Source organism: Geotrypetes seraphini, chromosome 1, assembly GCF_902459505.1.
Source record: "Geotrypetes seraphini chromosome 1, aGeoSer1.1, whole genome shotgun sequence".
Classification (NCBI taxonomy): Eukaryota; Metazoa; Chordata; class Amphibia; order Gymnophiona; family Dermophiidae; genus Geotrypetes; species Geotrypetes seraphini.
The window spans coordinates 485,168,919-485,192,012 of record NC_047084.1 but is presented as its reverse complement, the minus strand read 5'-3'; the positions used below and the strand labels follow the sequence as shown (position 1 = coordinate 485,192,012).

The window sequence follows — 23,094 nt, the reverse complement described above, 5'->3', positions numbered from 1 at the left end:
TCAGCATATACTAGGAAACAGGTTTAAAGACAATATTCTAATTTGGAACAAGAAATTAGGATTTTAGAATCGAAACTGAGTGAAAAATGTGAACACTATGTTACAAGCTCTTTTAAAAGCTAAATGTAAATATAATGAGATTTCTTCCAAATTGGTAAGGAAAGATTTATTTTCTCAACAAGCTTTGTATTATGGAAACTCAAATAAGGTGGGAAGATTATTGGCAAATTATCTTAAAGCAAAAAAAAGGAAGACAAAAATAATTGCAATTAAAGATGAGAAAGGTGATATTTATTCTCAAATTGGACCTATTTTAAAACAATTTTTAGATTTTTATAAAGCTCTTTATTTTTCTGAGCCTTATTCAGATAAAGAAAAAAATGGTTTAGAGTTTTTAAATTATTAGAGGGACCCAAAATTCCTGAACATATAAAAGGAAGTTTAGAGAAGCTTATATCATTAAACGAATTACAAACAGCATTGAAATCCCTTAGAGTAGGATCCGCTCCAGGTGGTGATGGTTTTACGGTAGAGTTCTATAAATCATTTCAAAATACCCTATTACCATATCTGTTAAATTTATATCAGGTTCAACTGAATAAAGGTTGTATTACAGGCACTATAGCAGAATCTTTAACTATAGTTTTGCCAAAGCCAAATAAAGATTCCACATTGGTTTCAAATTACAGGCCTATTTCTTTAATTAATGTAGATTGAAAACTTTTGGCTAAACTTTTGGCTTTACGCTTAGCCAAGGCTCTCCCTTATATTATTGGTATGCACCAAAAAGGGTTTGTTGCTGAGACATTCTTCTAACAATACCAGGTTGGCTTTTCATATGTTATATTTAACAAAAGCCATGAAAGATCCGGCCTTTTCGGTATCCTTGTATGCAGAAAAAGCCTTTGATCGAGTAGAATGGACCTTCATGTATCAAGCCATGGATTGGTTTGGTATAGGTTCAGGATTTATACAAATGATTCAAACTTTATATAGCTCCCCTATTGCTAGATTATATATTAATAATTATTCAGAATGTTTTAGTTTACAGAGGGGGGGTTAGACAAGGATGTCCTTTGTCTCCTTTACTTTTTGATATTGTTCTAGAACCCTTGTTGTTAGCTATTCAGCAAGTGAAGAAGATTGAGGATATTCCTTATTCAGAACGAGAATACAAAGTCTCTGCTTATGCAGATGATATATTGCTTCATTTGAGAAATCCTGAAACAACCATTCCATGCTTACTTGATTTGATAGAGAAATTTGGAAATTTCTCAGGATATAAGATAAATTGGAGTAAATCAGAAATTCTTCTACTTAATGTACATTGTACAAAAGGGTTGTTTGATTCATTTCCCTTTATATGGATAGATGATGGAATAAAATAATTAGGCATCTGGATAAAAAATACGCTGGAAGAAACAATGAAAGTCAATGAAAATTTTTTATTACAGAAGGTAACAGAAATGTGTGAGCAATGGAATCCTTTACATCTGTCTTGGCAGGGGAGAGTCCAAACTATTAAAATGATGATTTTGCCTGTGGTTTGTTATGAAATAGGTATGATATCAGTTTTTTTTCAGGGGTCTTTTTACAAAAAATTAAATATTATTCTTACAAAACGTATTTGGCTAGGTAAAATTGCTCGAATTGCTTTAGTGTCTTTACAAAAACCAATTATTGAGGGAGGGGTAAATTTTCCCAATTTTTATAGGTATCATCAATCCTATATTATGCGCCAAGGTATGTATTGGGTCCTCCCAGAGCTCACTGATAATATCCCGGATTGGTTTTGGTTGGAATGGCATCTCTGGTCTCCTCTGCGATTATGCCATGTTCTTAGTATCAAAATGCCTAGAATATACAAAGAAAACAGAATATTAGTAGATACATGGAAGACCTTACGATATGTTAGTAATTCAACACCTATTCCAACACCCAATCAACAAATCAAACTATATGGCTAAACTCCAAGATTCAAATTGGCGGATTTAAGGTCATCTGGAAGCATTGGATGATAGCAGGAATACGTATTTTAGATGATGTTATATCTAATGGTAAGCTGCTTGATTTTTCACAGTTGCAGCACAAATTTGGTCTTGATAAATCACAAAGTTTTAGATGGTTGCAATTGAAGCAGGCCATTTAGGCGGGGTTCCCTGAATGGAAAAATCTTAATAAACAATATAGTTTGTAGTAATTATGCTTTCAGGTGATCTTCCTGGGACACCAGGCCACACAGTGGTATAAATTGATATCTGGATTTATGAATAAAAAAACAAAGACTGGTCTTCGGGACATTTGGAGCATTGAGATTAAGCATCAAATTACTGCGTCTCAATGGCCATGAATTTGTTCTTGGAGCATGAGATGTACAGTATTTGCATCTATGAGACAAACCTGGTTTTTTTCTGTTACATAGAGCATTCTGGACCCCTGTTCGTTTACAAAAATTAGATAACTCTAAGTCTAATAAATGCTGGCAATTGTCATCTCAAAGCAGGGACTTTAGATCATTTATTATTCTATTGTCCATTCATTTTGGCTTTTTGGAAATCAATATGGAACCAAATAAATTGTTTGTTAGAAAATCCGGTGGCTTTATCATATGATACTATATTTTATCCCAGGACAAGCAGGCATGATATTCTCACATGTGGGTGACGTCATCTACGGAGCCCCGATGCGGAAGCATTTTCAAGCAAACTTGATTGAAGATTTAAGTTTGCTCTGCTGCTCCACGCATGCGTGCCTTCCTGCTCCACTAGGGGGCGCATCCCCTCGTGGTCTCCAGTTCAAAATTTTCCGCTGAGCCTAGAAGTCGTGTTTTTTCAGGCTCTGCCCCAACTGCCTTCTAGCACCGCGATTTTCTTATTTTTTCTCGATTAAGTCGCTGTGCGCAAATTTTTTCTTCTTCAACTTGTTCCTGCTTCATTTTTGACTGACCCGGAGGCTTCCGGGTCCCTGTGGCCGCGTGGCTACCCGAGCCGCGGCCACTTTCGATTCTATGTCCCGGCCTCTGACCGGCTTTAAAAAGTGCACCCGGTGCGAGCGGCTTCTTTCCATCACAGATCCGCAGCGCCGGTGCATCCTCTGCCTGGGGGCCGCTCATCCAACCGACTCCTGCCCCCAGTGTGCTACTTTCCAGAACCGGGCCCTCCGCCGAAGAAAGGCCCGCATGGCGGATCTCTTCGCCGCCGACCAACCCTCTACCTCGGCCTCGAGGTCGGCCCCGGCCTTGACCTCGGCCCCAAATACCTCGGCATCGCCTCGAGACTCGAATCAGAAGTCCTCGGGACAACAGAAAGCCTTGGCTCCGGGTAAGTCCCCTCTTCCATCTTCAGGTTCCACAACAGTGAAGAAGCCAGCCTCGGGGACACCGGTGACGCATGGCGGAAGTCCCATGCTCACAGCCCCGGCGAAGCCCTCCAAGCCTTCGGGCCGTGCCTCCACCACACGGGAATACTCTGATACGAGGTCGCCCCCGGTGGAGCGCACCGAGGCAGTGGACATGCCCTCGATGCTGTCCGTGCCCGTTTTCCAGGACCTACTCCGAGCGATGATCTCATCGGAGCTGTCCGCTGCAATGGCCCATCTACAACCGGCCTCGACCTCGACCCCGCATGTGCCAGACCAGCCTGAGCCTCGCGTCGAGCCACCTCGAGGAAAAGCACGCAAGCTTCGCCGCATCCCATCCTCCTCGGACTCCTCGCCGAGACACCCGAGGCGCTCTCCCTCCACAGACCGCCGCGGGGCAAAACGTCGTGCTAAAACATCAGAAACCTCGAACCGCTGTACCTCCAAGAAGGCCCGAGGTTCCCCCACTCTACGAGGCCGTTCACCTACACCTCGTACGGGACCGCTGAGGGTGACGGAACTATCACTCTCCAACCCGCGCATCCTCCAAACTCCCCCTCGTACCGGGGCTCTGATCCGAGGTTTCAGACTTTCACAGAGGGAGTCCGGGTCGAGGTCACCGATTCGACATCGATCTGTACCCCGAACCCCGGCATCGTCTCCGAGGGGCTCCTCGAGACGTCGAAGATCCATGACCCAGGAACACTTTCACAGTGCTTCCCCGGTCTCGGAGCGTGGATCGGAACAGGAGCCTCGATACTCGAGGGAAGCCTCCCCATCCTTCTCCACCCGACGGAGGTCTCGTTCACTGACCCCGCAAAGGGCCTCGGGAACATCCCGCCCATCCTTCTCTCGCTTTGTCCAGGACATGGGCCACGCCTTGGACTTAGACCTCCAGTCCAACTCCAGATACTCTAAAGAGTACCTAGCGGAGCTGGATATGCCATCACTACCCAGAGAGTCCCTTCGCTTACCGCCTAACCCGGTACTCCAACAGGCTTTCTTCAGGAACCTCGAGACAGCTTATATGGTCACAGCAGTACCCTCCAAAATGGAGGCTAAGTACCGTACAGTACCCTTCCCGGGATTTGAACAACCGCAGCTCTCCCACCAGTCACTGTTAGTAGAATCCTCCTTGAAGAAGGCTCACCCCTCCAGGGTCTCAGCGGCGGTCCCCCCAGGCCGAGAGGGCCGAACCCTAGACAAGTTCGGCAGGAGACTATATCAGAATGCGATGATGGCCTCTAGGGTGCAAAGCTACACTTTCACCTTCACATCCTATCTCAAACACCTCATTGGACTACTGAGAGCCTTTGAGACTGACTTACCGGCCTCCCGCCAAGGAGCGTTTAGCCTGCTTGCAGAGTCCCTCTCCAACTTACGCCTCCATCTATTCCACGCGGCCTACGATGGCTTCGAACTCTCCTCCAGAGAGGCAGCCTTCGCTATCGCCATGCGCCGACTAGCTTGGTTGCGCCTGGTCGACATGGACCCCAACTTACAGGACCGGTTGGCTAACCTCCCCTGCGTGGGTAAAGAACTGTTCGATGACACTATCGAGGCGGCTACAAAACGCCTCTCCGAACACGAACGCTCGTTTGCCTCCCTCGTGCGGCAAAAGCCTAAACCGCCCACGTCCAGGCCGTTCAGGGTCCCTCCGCACCGCTACCCACAAAAATCCACTCCTGCCTTCTCGCGGCCTCCACCCAGGCGCCCGCAAGCCCACCATCGGGCCCTGCCCAAGTCCCAACCGCCTGCGACTACCAAACCGTCCCCATCCTTTTGACGGGATACACGGAAGGGGGCGGGCCCCCTCTGCCATAGTCCCAGGCCTCCTTCCCATCGGGGGTCGCCTCAAAGTCTTTTACCCTCGCTGGGAACAAGTCACGTCGGACGCATGGGTCCTTGGCATGATCTCATCAGGATACTCTCTCAACTTTCGGGCCATTCCTCCAGACAACCCCCCAAGGAAGTGCCCTCCCAACCGGACACAGCTACCCCTACTCCTCTCCGAAGCTCGAGATCTGCTTCACCTGAGAGCAGTGGAGGAGGTTCCCCCCGGCCAACGGGGGAAGGGCTTCTACTCCCGTTACTTCCTGGTACCGAAAAAAACGGGAGACCTTCTCCCAATACTAGACTTGAGACGCCTCAACAAATTTCTGGTACGGGAAAAATTTTGGATGCTTTCCCTGCCAACCCTCTACCCCCTGATCGACGAGGGCGACTGGCTCTGCTCCCTCGATCTGAAAGAGGCGTACACACATGTCCCAGTTCACCCCGCTCACCGCAAGTTCTTGTGCTTTCAGGTGGGAGACCTGCACATGCAATACCGAGTCCTACCCTTCGGCCTAGCATCGTCACCTCGGGTCTTCACCAAGTGCCTCGTGGTGTTCGCAGCTACCTTACGCTTCCAAGGTCTTCAGGTTTTCCCCTACCTGGACGACTGGCTGATCAAAGCCCCGTCCAGGGAAGGGGTTATCTCAGCGACCCAACAGACTATTATCTACCTACAGAGTCTGGGGTTCGAGATAAACTTCCCAAAATCCCAACTACGCCCCTCGCAGTCCCTACAATTCATCGGGGCCACGCTGGACACGGTTCGCCTCCGTTCCTTCCTCCCCCCTCCGCGTCTAGAGGCGTTAGTAAGTCTGAGCCGAAGGATCTCACTGATGACCTCGGTATCAGCTCGACAGATGATGACTCTCCTGGGCCACATGGCCTCCACCGTCCATGTCACACCCTTCGCCCGTCTCCATCTGAGAATCCCTCAATGGACCCTGGCCTCTCAATGGCGTCAAGACCGGGACCCGATCGATCGTCCCGTGACAGTGACTCCTTCTTTGCAACGATCGCTCCGCTGGTGGGCCGACTCTTCAAATCTTTCCAAAGGTTTGCTCTTCCTCGCCCCTCCTCACAGCAAGGTACTCACCACGGACTCGTCGGAGTACGCTTGGGGAGCCCACCTGGATGGCCTCCGCACTCAGGGGATGTGGTCAGCAGAAGACCGCCGCTGTCACATCAACGTGCTAGAGCTCCGGGCCATCTATCTCGCAGCTGTAGCTTTTCAACATCTGCTTCACGACCGGGTGGTCCTCATCCGAACCGACAACCAGGTAGCAATGTACTACGTAAACAAACAAGGGGGGACAGGGTCTTGGTCCCTCTGTCGGGAAGCCATGCGCATCTGGAAATGGGCAATCTCCAACAACACCTTCCTTCGAGCGGTGTACATACAAGGAGAACAAAACTGTCTGGCGGACAGACTCAGCCGCCTCCTCCAGCCACACGAGTGGTCACTGCACTCTCTCACCCTACGACAGGTGTTTGAAAAGTGGGGGACGCCTCAAGTAGATCTGTTCGCATCCCCCCACAACCACAAATTGCCCCTCTTCTGCTCCCGGATACACTCCCCGGACCGACTCGAGGCCGATGCCTTTCTCCTCGACTGGGAGGGAAGGTTTCTGTACGCGTTTCCGCCGTTTCCTCTGATCCTGCGGACGCTGGTCCACCTGAAAACGGTGAAAGCCACCCTGATCCTGATTGCTCCTCGCTGGCCACGCCAGCCTTGGTTTTCCCTTCTACTTCAACTCAGTGTCAGAGATCCACTGCCTCTGCCTCGGTTTCCCTCTCTACTATCACAGAGTCAGGGTTCGCTGTTACATCCCAATCTTCAATCTCTTCATCTGAATGCTTGGTTTCTTTCCCCCTGACTTCTCTCCCCGTGTCTCAATCATCAAGGAGATATTGGAGGCCTCTAGAAAGACCTCGACGAGAACCTGCTATTCTCAAAAGTGGACCAGATTCTCAGCCTGGTGCTCCTCTCACAGCCAGGCGTCCCTCCGGTCCTTGACTATTTACTTCAATTATCTCACTCCGGCCTAAAGACCAACTCCATTCGAGTACATCTCAGTGCGATTGCGGCCTTTCATCAGCCCCTGGAAGGAAAAGCCCTCTCGCTCCACCCCTTAGTCTCTCGCTTCATGAAGGGTCTTCTGAATGTCCACCCTCCCCTCAAACCCCCTCCGGTGGTTTGGGATCTTAATGTGGTTCTGGCTCAACTAATGAAACCTCCATTTGAGCCCCTAGACAAATGCCATCCTAAATTCCTCACGTGGAAGGTGATTTTCCTGCTTGCTCTCACTTCCGCCCGGCGAGTCAGTGAGCTACAGGCTCTGGTAGCGGACCCACCCTTGACTGTTTTCCACCATGACAAGGTAGTACTCCACACACATCCAAAGTTCCTGCCTAAAGTAGTGTCTGATTTTCACCTCAATCAGTCCATCGTCTTGCCAGTGTTTTTTCCCAAGCCCCACTTTCACCCCGGAGAGGTGGCACTTCACACTCTTTTTTTTTTTTTTGAAATTCTTTATTTAAACACTGTGGCCAAGCTTACAACATCATGGCATAACCAGAAAAGCAGTAATACAGTGTACAAGAAATGCAACACCCCTCCCCCCAAGAAAGAACCCCCCCAACTCCCTCCCCCACCCTAGCCCAGCCCTCCATCCCCCCCAAAGAACCAGCTAAATTGCCCATCCCCAAATAGCAGCATAATCCCCCCCTATCAAAGGAAGCACAAGAAAAGGAGAAGGAAAGGGACAAGAGCCAAAAGTAGAAAGGAATCCCCAATGTGATATTAATCCTTCGGTGAATCCAATACAGGATACTCAGAACTACCCTCCACCTCCAGAAACCTACCCCAAAGATCCTCAAACTGTCGCCTCTGGTGGGTGAGTAGAGCGGAGAGCCGAAATTTCTCACAAACCCAGCCCAATTTCACACGCATCATCTCTACCGTGCGTATCGTGGGGCTCTTCCAATGAGAAGCCAGCACTAGCCTTGCAGCTGTAAAAGCCAGACGCGCCAACTTATCTTGCGTGTCCTCCACTTCCCCCGGGAGTACCCCCAACAAAGCAGTTTCCGCTCTATATGTCAAGTGACATTGCAGAAGTTGTCCCACATAGTTGAACACCTGAGTCCAATAGCCCAAAATGTGAGGGCACTCCCACCACATATTAAAGAACGTACCCCGCAGACCACACCCTCTCCAGCACTCCCCCACACATGAGGTATACATCTTGTTAAGCACCACAGGAGTAACATACCAATGCACAAGTAGCTTAAGAGCATTTTCCACCAACTGCGGAGCCACCGCCACATGGTGTATTCGCAATGCAATTTGTTCCCATTCCTCCGTCGTATAGGTGAGCCCCAAATCCGTCTCCCATGCCTGCATATAAGAAGTCTTCTGATCAGGGTCAGCGTGCACTTCACACTCTTGACTGTAAGAGAGCGTTGGCCTTTTACCTCCAACGCACTCAACCACACCGGAAAGTCCCACAATTATTTTTGTCCTTCGACCCAAACCGGTTAGGCCACCCAGTTTCCAAGCGCATCTTGTCCAACTGGTTGGCCGATTGCATCACCTTTTGCTACGCTCAGGCTGGTCTCGCGCTGCATGGTCGAGTAACGGGACACAAGGTCCGAGCGATGGCAGCCTCCATAGCGTTCCTCAGGTCCACACCTATTGAGGAAATCTGCAAGGCTGCCACGTGGTCTTCGGTTCATACCTTCACCTCCCACTACTGTCTGGACTCACTGTCCAGAAGTGATGGCCGGTTCGGCCAATCGGTATTGCGAAATCTATTTGCTTAAATTGCCAACTTCCCTCCATCCTTTTTCAGTTAGCTTGGAGGTCACCCACATGTGAGAATATCATGCCTGCTTATCCTGGGATAAAGCACAGTTACTTACCGTAACAGGTGTTATCCAGGGACAGCAGGCATATATTCTCACAACCCACCCACCTCCCCGAGGTTGGCTTCTTTGCTAGTTAAGTGAACTGGAGACCACAAGGGGATGCGCCCCCTAGTGGAGCAGGAAGGCACGCATGCATGGAGCAGCAGAGCAAACTTAAATCTTCAATCAAGTTTGCTTGAAAATGCTTCCGCATCAGGGCTCCGTAGATGACGTCACCCACATGTGAGAATATATGCCTGCTGTCCCTGGATAACACCTGTTACGGTAAGTAACTGTGCTATTTGGCATGTCAATGAAGGCAAAAAGTCAAATATCTTCAAAAAATAATAAGCTCTTATTAATTATGACAGGAGTCGTCATATAACAGATTACATTTAATTGGAAAAATTGGAGTAGACTGAACTACAGTTTTTGGTGGAATTCTTTGTTTCATATATATATAAAATGGAAAGAACATTAGCCACACAAAGGAAATTTTAGTAAATTTCAAGAAGTTTGGGGGCCATTAACAGATTATTTTAATGAGTAGATAACATTTTTTTCCCTTAATATAAATAAGGGGGTGGGGGTTTAGTCTTTTATTAAATGTTGAGATTAATAGGAAAGAACATACTTTATATATACGTGATTGCATATTTTAGGATAGGGATGGGAGGGAGGGGGTTAAATTTCATTAAATTAAATTAAGTTGATTACGATAGAAAATCAAGTGATGTATCCAAGTTCAAATGTCATTTTCTGAAGCACTTGTAAGTTGTAAAAATGAATAATGAATTTTTTTTTTTTTAAACCCAAGTATTGTATGCTTGTTTTCAAATTTATTAAATCAATTAAAAAAAAAAAAAAAGAATCATATAAGCAATGTTTCATAGCTCATGAAATGGTTCGAGACTTACCAGTTGCATGAGTCAGAAAGAAAGATAAACTGAGAGAGAGAGACTGATTTTGATTTAGGATACAGCAACCTCAGCCTGCCCTGCTTTTTTCTATCTTCCAGTTGAAAATGTAACACACTACTGTGCCATGGCATACAATTTTGGACCCCTATTGCTAATTATAAAACCAGGGGCCTATAAAGCATTGCAAAGGAGTGTCCAGCTAGCAAAAAGGTCAGTGGGGTTAAAAAAAAAAAAATTTTTTTTTTTCATAAATCCTTCAGAAAATCTAGGGACTGCTAACTGGTTTATTTCTGGTGGGCTGACAGATTAGTACCGTATATACTCAAATATAAGTCGAGACCCCCCTTTTTCCCAAAAAAAGGAGGAAAAATGGTTGACTTGAATATAAGTCGAATATTCAAGTGCCCTGCCCTGTAAGGCACTGCACCCAGTGAGGGGGGGGACAAGGTGCAGAGCATTGTGGTGGCGGTGGCCTGCAATAATTCTTGGAGGGGTGTTGACTCAAATATAAACCAGGACCCCCCAAATTTTTGGGACAATTTTTTGTCCCAAAAATCCCGGTTTATATTCGAGTATATACGGTACTTCAAAATAAAGAACTCTCTGAAGTTTTTCCAAATGCAGATTTGGAGTAACTGTTGCTTTTGAGCACATTTTCCAGCAGGATATATGCAGGGTTATCCCTCCAAGCTCTTTGTGTTTTCATTTTCAATACTGCACTCAGATTTAGAAAAAAAAGAAACACCTTTTTATGGAAAAGGAAATCTGCAAGAATGATGACTAAGACCTGGTAGATGTTCAAATGTACTGCCCTTTTCCTTCCAATAGGATCTAAATAGCTACAAAAAACAAGGATCCACACTACTGTCCAAAATGGGTGAATCAGTAAAATACGTCACAGGGGGCTACAAGCTGAGAAGTCGACCGCTGGAGTTTGCTGCTATGGGAGACTACCTTGATACCTTTGCCTTGAAGCTTGGTACTATAGACAGGATTGCACAGCGCATTATCAAGGAGGAAGTAGGTAAGAGTACTTGATACAGTTCAGTAACATGTTTACAGCATGTGCTGATGGTGGTGTCAAGGGTCCTGTGTTCATACCGCCTTGCTATGGTACAACAAAAGCAATTTACATTTGTTATATGCAGATGCTTTCTCTGTCCTTAGAGGGCTCACAGTCTAAGGGCTCCTTTTACAAAGCCGCACTAGGGCCGTAATGCGCAGAATAGTGCGCGCTAAATTGCCCCACGTGCTAGCCGCTACCGCCTCCTTTTGAGCAGATGGTAGATTTTCGGTTAGTGCACGCTAATCTGGTGCGTGCGCTAAAACGCTTAGCGCACCTTTGTAAAAGGAGCCCTAAGTTTCTATACCTGTGGCAAGAGAAGGTTAAGTAAGTTGCCCAGGATTACAAGGAGGCACAGTGGGAATTGAATCCAGATCCTCAGGTTCTCAGCCCATTGTGCTAACAATTAGGCTGCTTCTGTACTTCTGCTGTGGTAGCACATTGCTGTCTATCATAAGTTCACAGTTCACAGATACAAATTTTATCTTTATTAAAACATTCACACTCTGGTGGACCGACAGATTAGTACTTCAAAATAAAGATCCAAAATACAGCAGCCAAATTGATCTAAAGGAAAAAGAAGTATGATTATGTATCCCCTTTACTGAAGGCTCTTCATTGGTTGCCAGTCTACATTAGGATCCAGTTCAACTGTGCAAGCATAGTGTTCAAAATTTTGAATGGAGTATTTTTGCCTCTGGTCCCTATTTCTCTTAATTCTTTACAAACTACAAGACCAAGAACTTCTCAACACTATAAACTATATTTTCCTTCAAATAAGAGAATAAAGGCATTAGGTTATGCTTCTCACTCCTTTGTATATATCTTTACTTCTATCTGGAATGAACTAGCAGTTGAGATCAGAACTACTATTTCTCTTTATGGGGGGAGAGGGAGCAGATTTTTTCTCTTTTTTTAAGTTGGGGGGAGTTTAATGGTGGGCTTCATCAGTTGTTTGTACTGTTGAGATATGGATGGTGCTCCTGATGTGGGTACTGTTTGTTGTACTTTATCCAATGACTTTGAACGTGTTATAAATAAAGAATTACAAAAAAAAAAGATATCTAAACACTTTTTCCTTTTTCAAAAACTGTTACACAAGTAATTTAGTCTGAGGAATCAGAGCAACCTCTCCTTATGCAAACCAAGTTAAGCCTCTATTGTCTAGAACAGGGGTGCCTGTACATTTTTGGCTTGCGAGCTACTTTTAAAATGACCAAGTCAAAATGATCTACCAACAATAAAATAAAATTAAAAAAACCAAAGCACACTGTACGTAGAGAAAATGTTAATTATCATTTATATTTGGGGGGTTTTCAAAGAGGTCAAGGCAGATGACTTTAAAATATGCAATGTCACCTCAGTAACAACTATACAAAAATAGACAAATATACCCCCTCTCCTCTTACTAAACTGCGATAGCGGTTTTTAGCACAGGGAGCTGTGCTGAATGCCCCACGCTGCTCCCAACGCTCATAGGCACCCTGCACTAAAAACCACTATCGCGGTTTAGGAAAAGGGGGCCATAGTGCAAAATATAGACAGCAGATATAAATTCTCAAAACGGACACATTTTGATCACTAAATTGAAAATAAAATCATTTTTCCAACCTTTGTTGTCTGGTGATTTCATGAGTCTCTGGTTATACTTCCTTCTGACTGTGCATCCAATATTTCTTTCCTTCTTTCTGCCTCTCCTCCAGACCTCATTCCATTCCCCAAACAACATCTCTCTCTCTCTCCCTCCATGAGTCCAACTTTTTCTTCCTCTCTCCCTGCCTGCCCCCTGACATACTACATTCCCTCCCCCAACTTTTTCTTCCTCTCTCCCTGCCCCTTCCCCTTTCTTTCTTTCTGGCTACCCCTTTCTGTCTGTTTGTCTTTCTTTCTCTCACCCTGCCCCATCCCCACTTCAAGACACCGCCGCCGATTTCTCCCTGCTTCTCCGATGCCGCAACAGGCTAGGCATGTGCAACAACTGCACAAGCACCGGGCTCACAATCCCACTCCCTCGACGTTAATTCTGACATTGGAGAGGAAGTTCTGGACCAGTTAGGCAGTGATTGGCTGGCCCGGAACTTCCTCTCTGACGTCAGAATTGACATTGGGGGTGTGTGAAGAGAGGCTTGTGCAGTGGCTGCATGCGCATGACCTGTTGCGGCATTGGGGAAGCAGGGACTTGCGTTGCCTTTGCGATCTACTGGTAGATCACAATCGACCTTTGGGGCGCCCTTGGTCTAGAGCAGACATGGGCAACTCTGGTCCTTGAGTGCCAGAATCAATCGGGTTTTCAGGATTCCCCAATGAATATGCATGAGATCTATTTGCATGCACTGCTTTCAATGCATATTCATTGGGGAATCCTGAAAACCCGATTGGATTCTGGCCCTCGAGGACTGAATTTGCCCATATCTGGTCAAGAGGATGATCTGGTATATAAACCGAAAGTTGTATTGGATTGGACACTCCAATGGATAATCCAGCCTTTGGAGCTACTGCTTGGCTGCCCTGCTCTATGTAAGAACACACTGTACATTGGGGGGGGGGGGGGAGGATCCCCCAAACTGTGGCCTGTGAAACTTTTTTCTTTGAGGACAAGCAGGTATTATATTTTCATGTGGGTGACATTATCCATAGAACCTGATATAGAAACTACCAAGTGCACAGTCACTTCAAATTTTTAAAGCAGTGTCCGTACCATACATGTTCCAGTGCCTTCTTACCTAATGTCAGTTTGAAGGATCTACAGTTTTTGTTTTCTGCAGAGTTGAGAAGTTGTGCTTTCAGTGTTGTTGTGTTTAATGCATTAACTTTCAAATTTTTTAATGCTTTCCCGTCTTGAGTTTTTTAAATATTTCATGAATGCCAACTCTTTTGCCTTTATTTTCTCCGCCACTAGTTTAGAGAACCATCGGTTTCCCTTTTCTCTTGTTTTTATTTATTTTCTTCACATAAGTCAGTAGCCATTTTTATTGCACAAGACTGTAATCACCAAAGAGGACCAACCCCCTCACAGACTTCAAACATGGATATCACAATGCATGTCTTAGCTTCTAGAGAAATTTAAACAACCACACTGTAAATCATATTGAACTCTTATTGAGGAATATTAGTGATCTATAAATACTAAAGTAATGTCTCAGAATTCCACCTCAACCAGTCCATAGTTCCAAATCCACATTCCCATCCAAGAGAAGCAGCTCTTCACACCTTAGACTGCAAATGTGCTCTAGCATATTACCTGGACCGGACTAAATCTCATAGGAAATCTTCCCAGTTCTTTGTGGCTTTGACCCTAACAGACTTGGAATTCCTGTTATCAAGAGAACTATCTCCTTTGTTTTATACTCAGGCTGGGCTGATGCTGCAGGGCCATGTCACAGCCCACAGTGTCTGAGCTATGGCTGCTTTGGTAGCTCATTTCCGCTCTACATCTATTGAGGTCCTCAATCCATACCTTTACCTCTCATTACTGTTTAGAAGATAAAGTTGTTATGGAAAAGCAGTTTTGTGAAATCTTTTTACTTCCTGAGCGTCAAATTTCCCTCCAGCCATCTTGGGTTCCACCAGGCTAATATTTTATACATCCATTATCCTCATCCAGAACCATGATCCTGGCAGCTTGAGAGTTCCACATGTGAGAATGATGCCTGCTTATTCTCCAAGGTGTTCTCCAATGACAGCAGGCATATATTCTCACAACCTGCCCACCTCCAGTAGTTAACCGCTTAGCTTTGTTATTGAACTTCAGGTCCCGTGAGCCAACGAGCAGGAAGGTACTGGCATGCATGCAAGATGAGCACTGCCTTAAAAATATTTAAATTAACTGCACCTGCTAGTGTCTGTACTGGGTTCTGTGAATAATATTGCCCACATACGAGACTATATGCCTTCTGTCCTTGGAGAACACCTATTACAGGTTAGTATCTTTGCTTTCTGACCCGCCATACTTTTCCTATGGGATGACCTGGGGTTTTATTGTTAACAAGCAGAATGAAAAACTGGTGGAGATTCCAATATCCACCAGTCCCAAGTAGATGATGATAGTAGAGCATGTAGCAACAAGCTCTGTAGAGCAGAGAGACACTTCAACTCATCAGATTCCTAAGTGGGACACACTAACTGGCCCTTTCAGTGATATTTGAGATATCCTATGTGGCCCTTCTTTGAAATGTTTGGTGGTGACTGCTGGTCACAGAAGAAAAGGGTATGGAATGTGAAGTCAGTACTTGATTGGAGGCTCTTTGCTACTTTTATTTCCTTTAAATAAATTTGTAAAATCCATATAAAATGTAGAAAGTCAATGAATTGTTGAGTTTATTACTTGAATGTATGCAGACCAATAAGCATGGCCACCTGCTGTATAGCAAACAGCTTATTCTGCTGTGACTGCAAAACAGTGTGACACATTAACCAAAGCAAAATAGCTAACATGGAATGGGATCAACATAACACAAACAATGTTTCAGACTAGAGAATGACACGGGGACAAATTTTTCCTCATCCGCACAGGAACTCAATTTTCCCATCCCCACAAGTTTTGTCTCTGTTCTGTCCCTGCCCCATTCCTGTAATCTCTGCCTTAATCACATAAACCTCAAACACTTATGATTTTAAAATGCTTTAGGCTTATGCAGATGAGGACAGAACTTGTGGGAATCGGGCAGGGACAGGAAAATAACTCGCCGGGATAGGACGAGATGAAAATTTGTCCCCGTGTCATTCTCTCTCTATTTCAGACCCTCAGAAGTAAAGCAGAGGCAGGGATATAAATTGACAATAGACAGATGTGTTAGCATTGTCCAGTCTTAAATTTCCTTGTCCACAATGAATATGCATAAACTTGATTTACATACACTGCCACCATTACATGCAGATGTGAATATTCTGAAAACCTGACTGGCAAGAGGACTGAGAAACACTGTTGTAGACTCAACATTAATATTTATCTCCTTTGCTGCAGAATACTTGGCAGAACTAAGGGAATATGGCCCTGTTTATTCCACCTGGGCTGGGTTAGAGGTGGAGTTGATGGAGCCACTAGAAGGAGTATCCGCCTGCATTGGTAACTGTAGCACAGCTCTTGAAGAACTAACAGAGGACATGACAGAAGATTTCCTGCCCGTACTCAGAGAATATATTCTCTACACTGAATCTATGAAGGTAAAAAGACTCCGTGAGGTCTGGAAGTCTTCCACATTAGTTTAGTTAGAGGCTTCACCACTGGATACTGTAGAATTGATACATTGTGGTTTCTGAATTTCACCACACTCAATTTACTTAAATCTAAAAAGCTCCTCAGTTTAGGTCAGGGGTAGGGAACTCTGGTCCTCGAGAGCAGTATTCCAGTCAGGTTTTCAGGATTTCCCCAATGAATTTGCATTGCAAACAGTATATGCAAATAGATCTAATGCATATTCATTGGGGAAATCCTGAAAACCCAACTGGAATATGGCTCTCGAGGACCGGAGTTCCCTACACCTGGTTTAGGTGAACTAGGACTCTTTTTACAAAGCCATAGTAGCGATGTTGCTGCTGCAGTAAATGCACTGAAGCCCATTCAATTCCTATGGGCTTCAATGCATTTACCACAGCATCATTGCTGCCGTGGCTTTGCAAAAGGGGCCCTTAAGAAGCCAGGCAAGTTAAAATAAACAGTGACACACAATATTAAAATGCAGCATGTTCTATTAAAAAAAAGAAGAAAATATCTGCCCTCTAACTCTTTATGCTCTTCCGCTGTGAGAGTTGGTGCCTTTCTATCCTGCAGAAGTAGTTCCTAAGAATTTATTGTGCTGCTGGGCAGGGACTGCAGTGTACTTGTATGCCAAACCCCAAATTAGAGGGAAAATACCTTTTAAAATAGTTTATGGCACTGTAAACCCTAAAGAACCGTTTCAGCCTAACCAGCTTTTTGGTCATTTAACAGAGGAGTGGTTCTGAAACCTCTTCTGGAGGAGCACTAGACAGTTGGATTTTTAGGACATTCCTATAAATATGCATAAAAGATTTGTATATAATAGTAGTAATAATCATGCAAATCAGGCTCATTGTAGATGTAGATGTAGTCTGAAAACCTAAAAGACTTAAACTTGGAATGTATTTGTTTCTAACTGCACAGCTTTCAAGGTTATTTATATAGCTGGAAAAGGATTTTTGATTTTGGTGGAGAGATGGGGACAGAGGTTCTCAGCTTTCCAAAAAAAAAAAACCAAAAACAACTTTAACTGTTGCTTTTGGCACTTGTGGTTAAAGCCTCTTCAGAAGGAACATTTTTGTGTTGTGGCTTGCAAGATCTTAACATACTATGTAATACAGTAGAATCTCAGTTATCCTTGGACAAGCAGGCAGCATATTCTCACATGTGGGTGATATCATCTACAAAGCCTAGTATGGACAATGTTAAAAGTGTACTGTCACTTTAAACTTCTTAAGAAGCTTTGAGACTGCCCGCACCACGCACATGTGAGTTCTTTCCTGCCCGATGTCAGCTCATTGTTCCTCAGTTTTTCATTCTCTGTGGAGCAAAGAAGTTGTGTTTTGAACTCTGTTCAAATCGCACTGCCTTCCCAATTAGCGTACTTTTTGCCTTCGGTTCTTTTTTTCTTTTAAAAAAATTAATAAACGCTAATTTTTTTTCCTCAGTCGGGCCTTCTCTCGATGGTGTTTTTTCTTATTGTTTTTTTCATCTCAGGGTACAACCATTGAGTTTTTCAACTTAGCCACCAAGATTTTTTCTCATGTGTTGAGGCCTTCTGCTGGGTTTAGAAAGTGCACTCGTTGCCAATGGCCCATCTCCATCACTGACCCGCACAGCTGGTACATTCAGTGTCTGGACCTGGAGCATCGAGTGGACACTTGCCTCTGCTGTTCTACTTTACTAAAATGCTCTCTTAAGGCTCTATGCATCCAGCAAAAGAAGCTGTTTGTACTGGTCATGGCCTCCAGTGACAAATCAAGTCTCTCAATACATGCCAAACACTGATGCCATCATCGTTCTCCTTCAGTGCAGGGTGCCTCTCCTTTAGGGCATGCTTCCTAATCGAGGTCACCCACCCCTCGACATCCTGCAGCACTGATGGTACCAACTGAAGAAATTCTTTCAGAGGGAGCTCGGTGACTTCTTTAAGCTGCATACAGCACCGGTGCTTGCATTGACTTCCTCAGTACTGGCCCAGTCTGAACATGGTGCATTGAAGCACAAGGGTACCGCATCCAGCTCTCCATTGAAGCATCGATGGATATCGAAATCACACGGTATTGATGCTCACTGTTCTAAATACAACTTTTCTTCCTCTCTCATCCTCCAGATCATGTGCAGCATTTTTTTACCACTGCCCACCAACCCCACGCCCATTTCTCCTTCTATGACCCATCTCCAACACATCTCTCCCTCCATCACTAGGCCCAACATTCCTCCCCCTTGCATCCCCTTCATTCTATCCCTGTGTTCCCTCTCCACCACCATATCTAACATTTCTCCCTCTCATCCTTCTATTCCCCATGCATCTCTACATCACTTCTCTCTATGTCCAATTTTCCTCTTCCTTTCCCCATGTGTACCACCTCTTTCCCTCTCACTCACACGCTCAGGCTAAACAATTGTCCCTTTCTATTCTCTCCCTCCCCCCCTCCTATGTCCCAAGTTAGTGCCCCCTTCCCTCCCTCCCTTGTGTCCCACATTCATGCCCCCTCCCTTCCATCTGTGTCCTGAATTTGTGCCTCCTCCCCTTCCTCCCCCCCCCCTGTCTTTGGGATACCTCCCTGCTTCCGTCGGCACGCCTGATGCACAACCATCTACCCCTGAAACTGACCCGGAGCCGACACGCTCCATCCCTCCACCAGCATAAACTCCATAGCAGGGACTGGCCATGGTCGTGTGCAGCGGCCATGGCCAGTCCCTGCTATGGAGTTTCTGCTTGAGGGAGGGATGGAGCGGGTCGGCTTTGGGGGTTGGAGCGTGGTGCAGCGGGTGTGCTGACGGAGGCAGGGCGGTATCCTGATGGCGGCAGGGATTTCCGGTGAGAGGCAGGGAGAGATCTGTTTTTGTCTCCCCACAACCACAAGTTACCTCAGTTCTGCTTCAGACAATACTATCCTCATCGTCTGGAGGCGGATGCTTTTCTTCTGAATTGGAGGGAATCACTTGCAAAAGGCCGCAAACTGCAAAACAGCCTGTTTAGAGTGCTGCGACTGCCGACGAGTGCTGGAGGGAGGTTTGTTGGTCGTCTCATGGTGGGTCGGCAGGGTTCGCATGGGAGGGAGAGCTAAATGTTCCTTTTCAGAGGGGCCCTGGCTACAGGGAGAGAAGCGGTCTGCCCTGGGTGCTCCAAGGCCTGGCATTTTTAACTTCTTCATGCAGCAACAGTGTTTACAATTAGCTGCTGTTGCCAGCTTCGAGCTTTCCTCTCTGCTGTCCTGCCTACTTCCTGTTTCCATGAAGGCAGGACTCAACAGAGAAGAAGGCCCGAAGCCGGCAACAGCAGCAAATTGTAAATGCTGCTGCCTGAAGAAGTTCATGACGCCAGGCCTTGGAGCACCCGCTTAGGGGTAGCACTGCCGACCGGGGACGGGGTGACAGAAGAAGGAAAGGGAGCAGAGGGGGAGTGAATTGTACACCCAACTGGAGGGAAAGTAAGGAATGAAAGGAGATACCAGGGGTTAGAGGGAGAGAGGGAGGAAGAGATGCCAGATCATGAAGGGAGGGAGAGATATCGGACCATGGAGGGAAGAGATGCCAGGGCTTGGAAGGAAGAAAGGGAGGGAGGAAGAGATGCCAGGACATGGGGGAAGAGAGGAAGGAAGGGAGATATTCCAAGACATGGAGGGAAGAAGGAAGGTATTCCAGACCAAGGGAAAAGGAAGGTGGAGATGTCAGAGCATGGATGGGGGGAGAGAGATGCCTGAGAATCAGGGAAGGGAAGGAGACAGATGCCAGACCGTGGGGTGGGGTGGGAAGGAAAGGAGAAGAGAGAGATGCTATAGTATAGGGGAAGGGTTGGTGGCAGAGAAAAATGGAGAGGTGGCAGAGCTGAAATGAATCATGTACAAAGGAGAGAAAGGGCACAAGATAGACAGTTTATGGAAGGAGCATAGAAAGAAGGAAGATGCCATATGGAACGGGGAGAGGGCAGACAGTGGATGGCAGGGGCAGAGAGAGAGGGCAGACAAGGAAGGGGCTGATGCTGCATGGAAGACAGGGAGAGGATAGATGCTGGCTATAAAGAAGTGAGTGAAGACAAAATGATTAAAGCAGAAATGACAAAAAGTAGAAAAAATTTTTTGTCAAATAAAATTATTATAATTATTATGATATCTAGTTTTATTTAATGTTAGTAGCTAGTTTAAACCGACTCCTAAAAACATGGTTCTTGAAAAGAAATTTGGCTCTCAAAAGAAATCTTAATTTTTGGCTCTCAAAAGAAATCTTAATCTTTGGTTCTTTTGACTGAGTTTGCCTACCACTGCTCTAAGGTATACATATTCAGGGCTTCCAGTCTCTCCTCATACGTCTTTTTGTTGTTGCAAACCTCCTATCATTTTTGTCGCCCTCCTCTGGACTGCTTCATCTTTTTGTGTCTTTTGTCAGATACGGTCTCCAAAACTGAACACAATACTCCAAGTGGGGCTCACCAACGACCTGTACAAGGGCATCAACATCTTTGTCGTTCTACTGGTTATGCCTTTCTTTATACAACCCAGCATCCTTCTGGCAGCAGCCAGCGCCTTGTTGCACTGTTTTTTCTCCTTTAGATCTTCGGACTCTATCACCCCAAGGTCCCTCTCCCCAGCCGTGCATATCAGCCTCTCACCTCCCAGCATATACGGCTCCTTCTGATTATTAATCCCCAAATGCATTACTCTGCATTTCTTTGTATTGAATTTTAGTTGTCAGATTTTAGACCATTCCTCTAACTTTTGTAGATCCTTTTTCATTTTTTCCACTCCCTGCTCAGTGTCTATTATGTTACAAATCTTTGTATCATCTGCAAAAAGGCAAACCTTTCCTTCTAACACTTAAGCAATGTCACTCACGAACATATTGAACAGGATAGGTCCCAGCACCGAACCCTGAGGGACTCCACTACTCACCTTTCCTTCTTCCAAGTGACTTCCATTAACCACCACCCTCTGGCGTCTATCTGTCAACCAGTTTCTAATCGTTCTCCACTTTGGGTCCTAACTTCATCTCTTCAAGTTTGTTCAAAACTAGGGAGTTCCACATATGAGAATATGCTGCCTGCTTGTCCAAGGATAAAGCACAGTTACCATGACAGGTGTTATCCGGGGACAGCAGGCAGATATTCTCACATCCCTTCCATCTCCCCTGGTTGGCTTCTTACCTTGCTTATGAAACTGAGGAACTGCGAGCTGATGTCATTTGGGAAGGCACTCATGCATGTGTGGTGTGGACAGTCTCGATGCTTCTTAAGAAGTTTAAAATGACTGTACACTTTTAGCACTGTCAGTACCGGGCTCCATGGATGACATCACCCACATGTGAGAATATTTGCCTGCTGTCCCTGGATAACACCTGTTATGGTAAATAACTGTGCTTTATCCAGCACCCATGGGGATTAGTGGATGCTGGATAACTGTAGTTTCTGGTTGTTTGAGAGTTACTGTAAAAATAAGTTTGGTCTCCCTTCCCACCTCGCTCTATCACCCCCCACCCACACTTGTAGATCCAGCATCTGTTCCTCTCTTCTTTCTCTCCCTTCTCTTCCTCCTCCTCTTTCACTTTCCCCTTCTCCCCCCTTCTCTCCCTTTATTCCCAAAGCTGTAGAGCTGGTCCTGACAACCCTCCTTTCATTCCTGAAGCAGTAGAGTCAGTCTTGACAAACCCCCCTCAGTCACCCGAAGCTGTAGTGGCAGATGGCGAGCAGAGGAGGCACTGGTAAATAGGCAGCTTCTGGCCAGCCCAGACAGGACCTTTCCTCTGCCGCATTGGAAGTGACATTTATTTCTATATACAACTTTTGTAATTTTTATTATATAATTTTATATGTATAATTTTTTATGCACAATTTTTGTTTAAGCTATTTTAACTATATTTTTATGTTGTCCAGATTAATTTTGTAATTATATTAGTTTTTAGGTTATTGACTTAGTGTTTTTATAGACTCCTGATGCAGGTCTTAGGGGCCGAAACATGAATTGTGTCGAGTCTCTCTTGTTTGCTATATTATAGCAACATCCATTTGCTTTTGCAATAAAGTCATTTATACATGCTCATTGCCATCCTGACTGTTTGTCTCTACCGCTGTTGTTTGGTGTTGTCTAATGATTTCAAAACATACTTGTTTAAAGGGTGGTATCATAATTGTTAAAGATCTAAGTGAACAAGGTGGTGTATATGGAATCAGTAGATGAAACAGACAAGCAACTCTCTTTTGTGTCTTAGAATGTATTGAAGAAAAGAGATCAAGTCCAAGCAGAATATGAGGCAAAACTGGAAGCTGCAGCTTTGAAGAGAGAGGAGCGAGCTGGGGTAAGTAATCTAATAGATTTGATACAACACTGGTGTGCAGCACTGATCTAGAAGTGAACAGAGCCATGTATAAGCATGGATCACATTTGCGTATCATGGGTGTCTAGAAGATACAAATCTTTACTGTATTATGGATATCCTGATTAGATGTGCTTTCAGATCTGAATTGAGAAGCAGTACAGTATAGTATTGATAACAAGAAGTAGATTTTCTTTGCATTTGAATAAGTGTTTGGGTTGTGGGCCAACTCAGTGGCGGTGCTGTTTTTGATGGAGATCTGGATTTGATTTCTGAGTGTGGCTTCTGCTTCTTGGCCAGTCATGGTTGGGGTTATTGAATGTATAAATCTGTGTGTGTCTTGGTGGGGTACTGTATCACTATACAGTGGTGCCTCACATAACAAACGCCTCACACAACGAACGCTGCACACAACAAACTTCATGTCTTGATTCACACAACGAACTTCGTTTCACACAACGAACTTCGTTTCACACAACGAACTTCGTTTCACACAACGAAGTCGC

General features: G+C 45.3%; 1 protein-coding gene across 3 annotated transcripts in view; it reads left to right on the top strand.

The window, feature by feature from the left end:
- Positions 1-23,094, top strand: part of SNX30 (sorting nexin family member 30) — a 90,106-nt gene that overhangs the window by 39,765 nt on the left and 27,247 nt on the right. For all 3 annotated transcript variants that reach the window (XM_033925977.1, XM_033925985.1, XM_033925990.1), the window contains exons 5-7: positions 10,845-11,040; positions 16,043-16,242; positions 22,484-22,570. In XM_033925977.1, the coding sequence (XP_033781868.1) occupies positions 10,845-11,040; positions 16,043-16,242; positions 22,484-22,570 (483 nt within the window). The remainder of the gene's footprint in view (positions 1-10,844; positions 11,041-16,042; positions 16,243-22,483; positions 22,571-23,094) is intronic.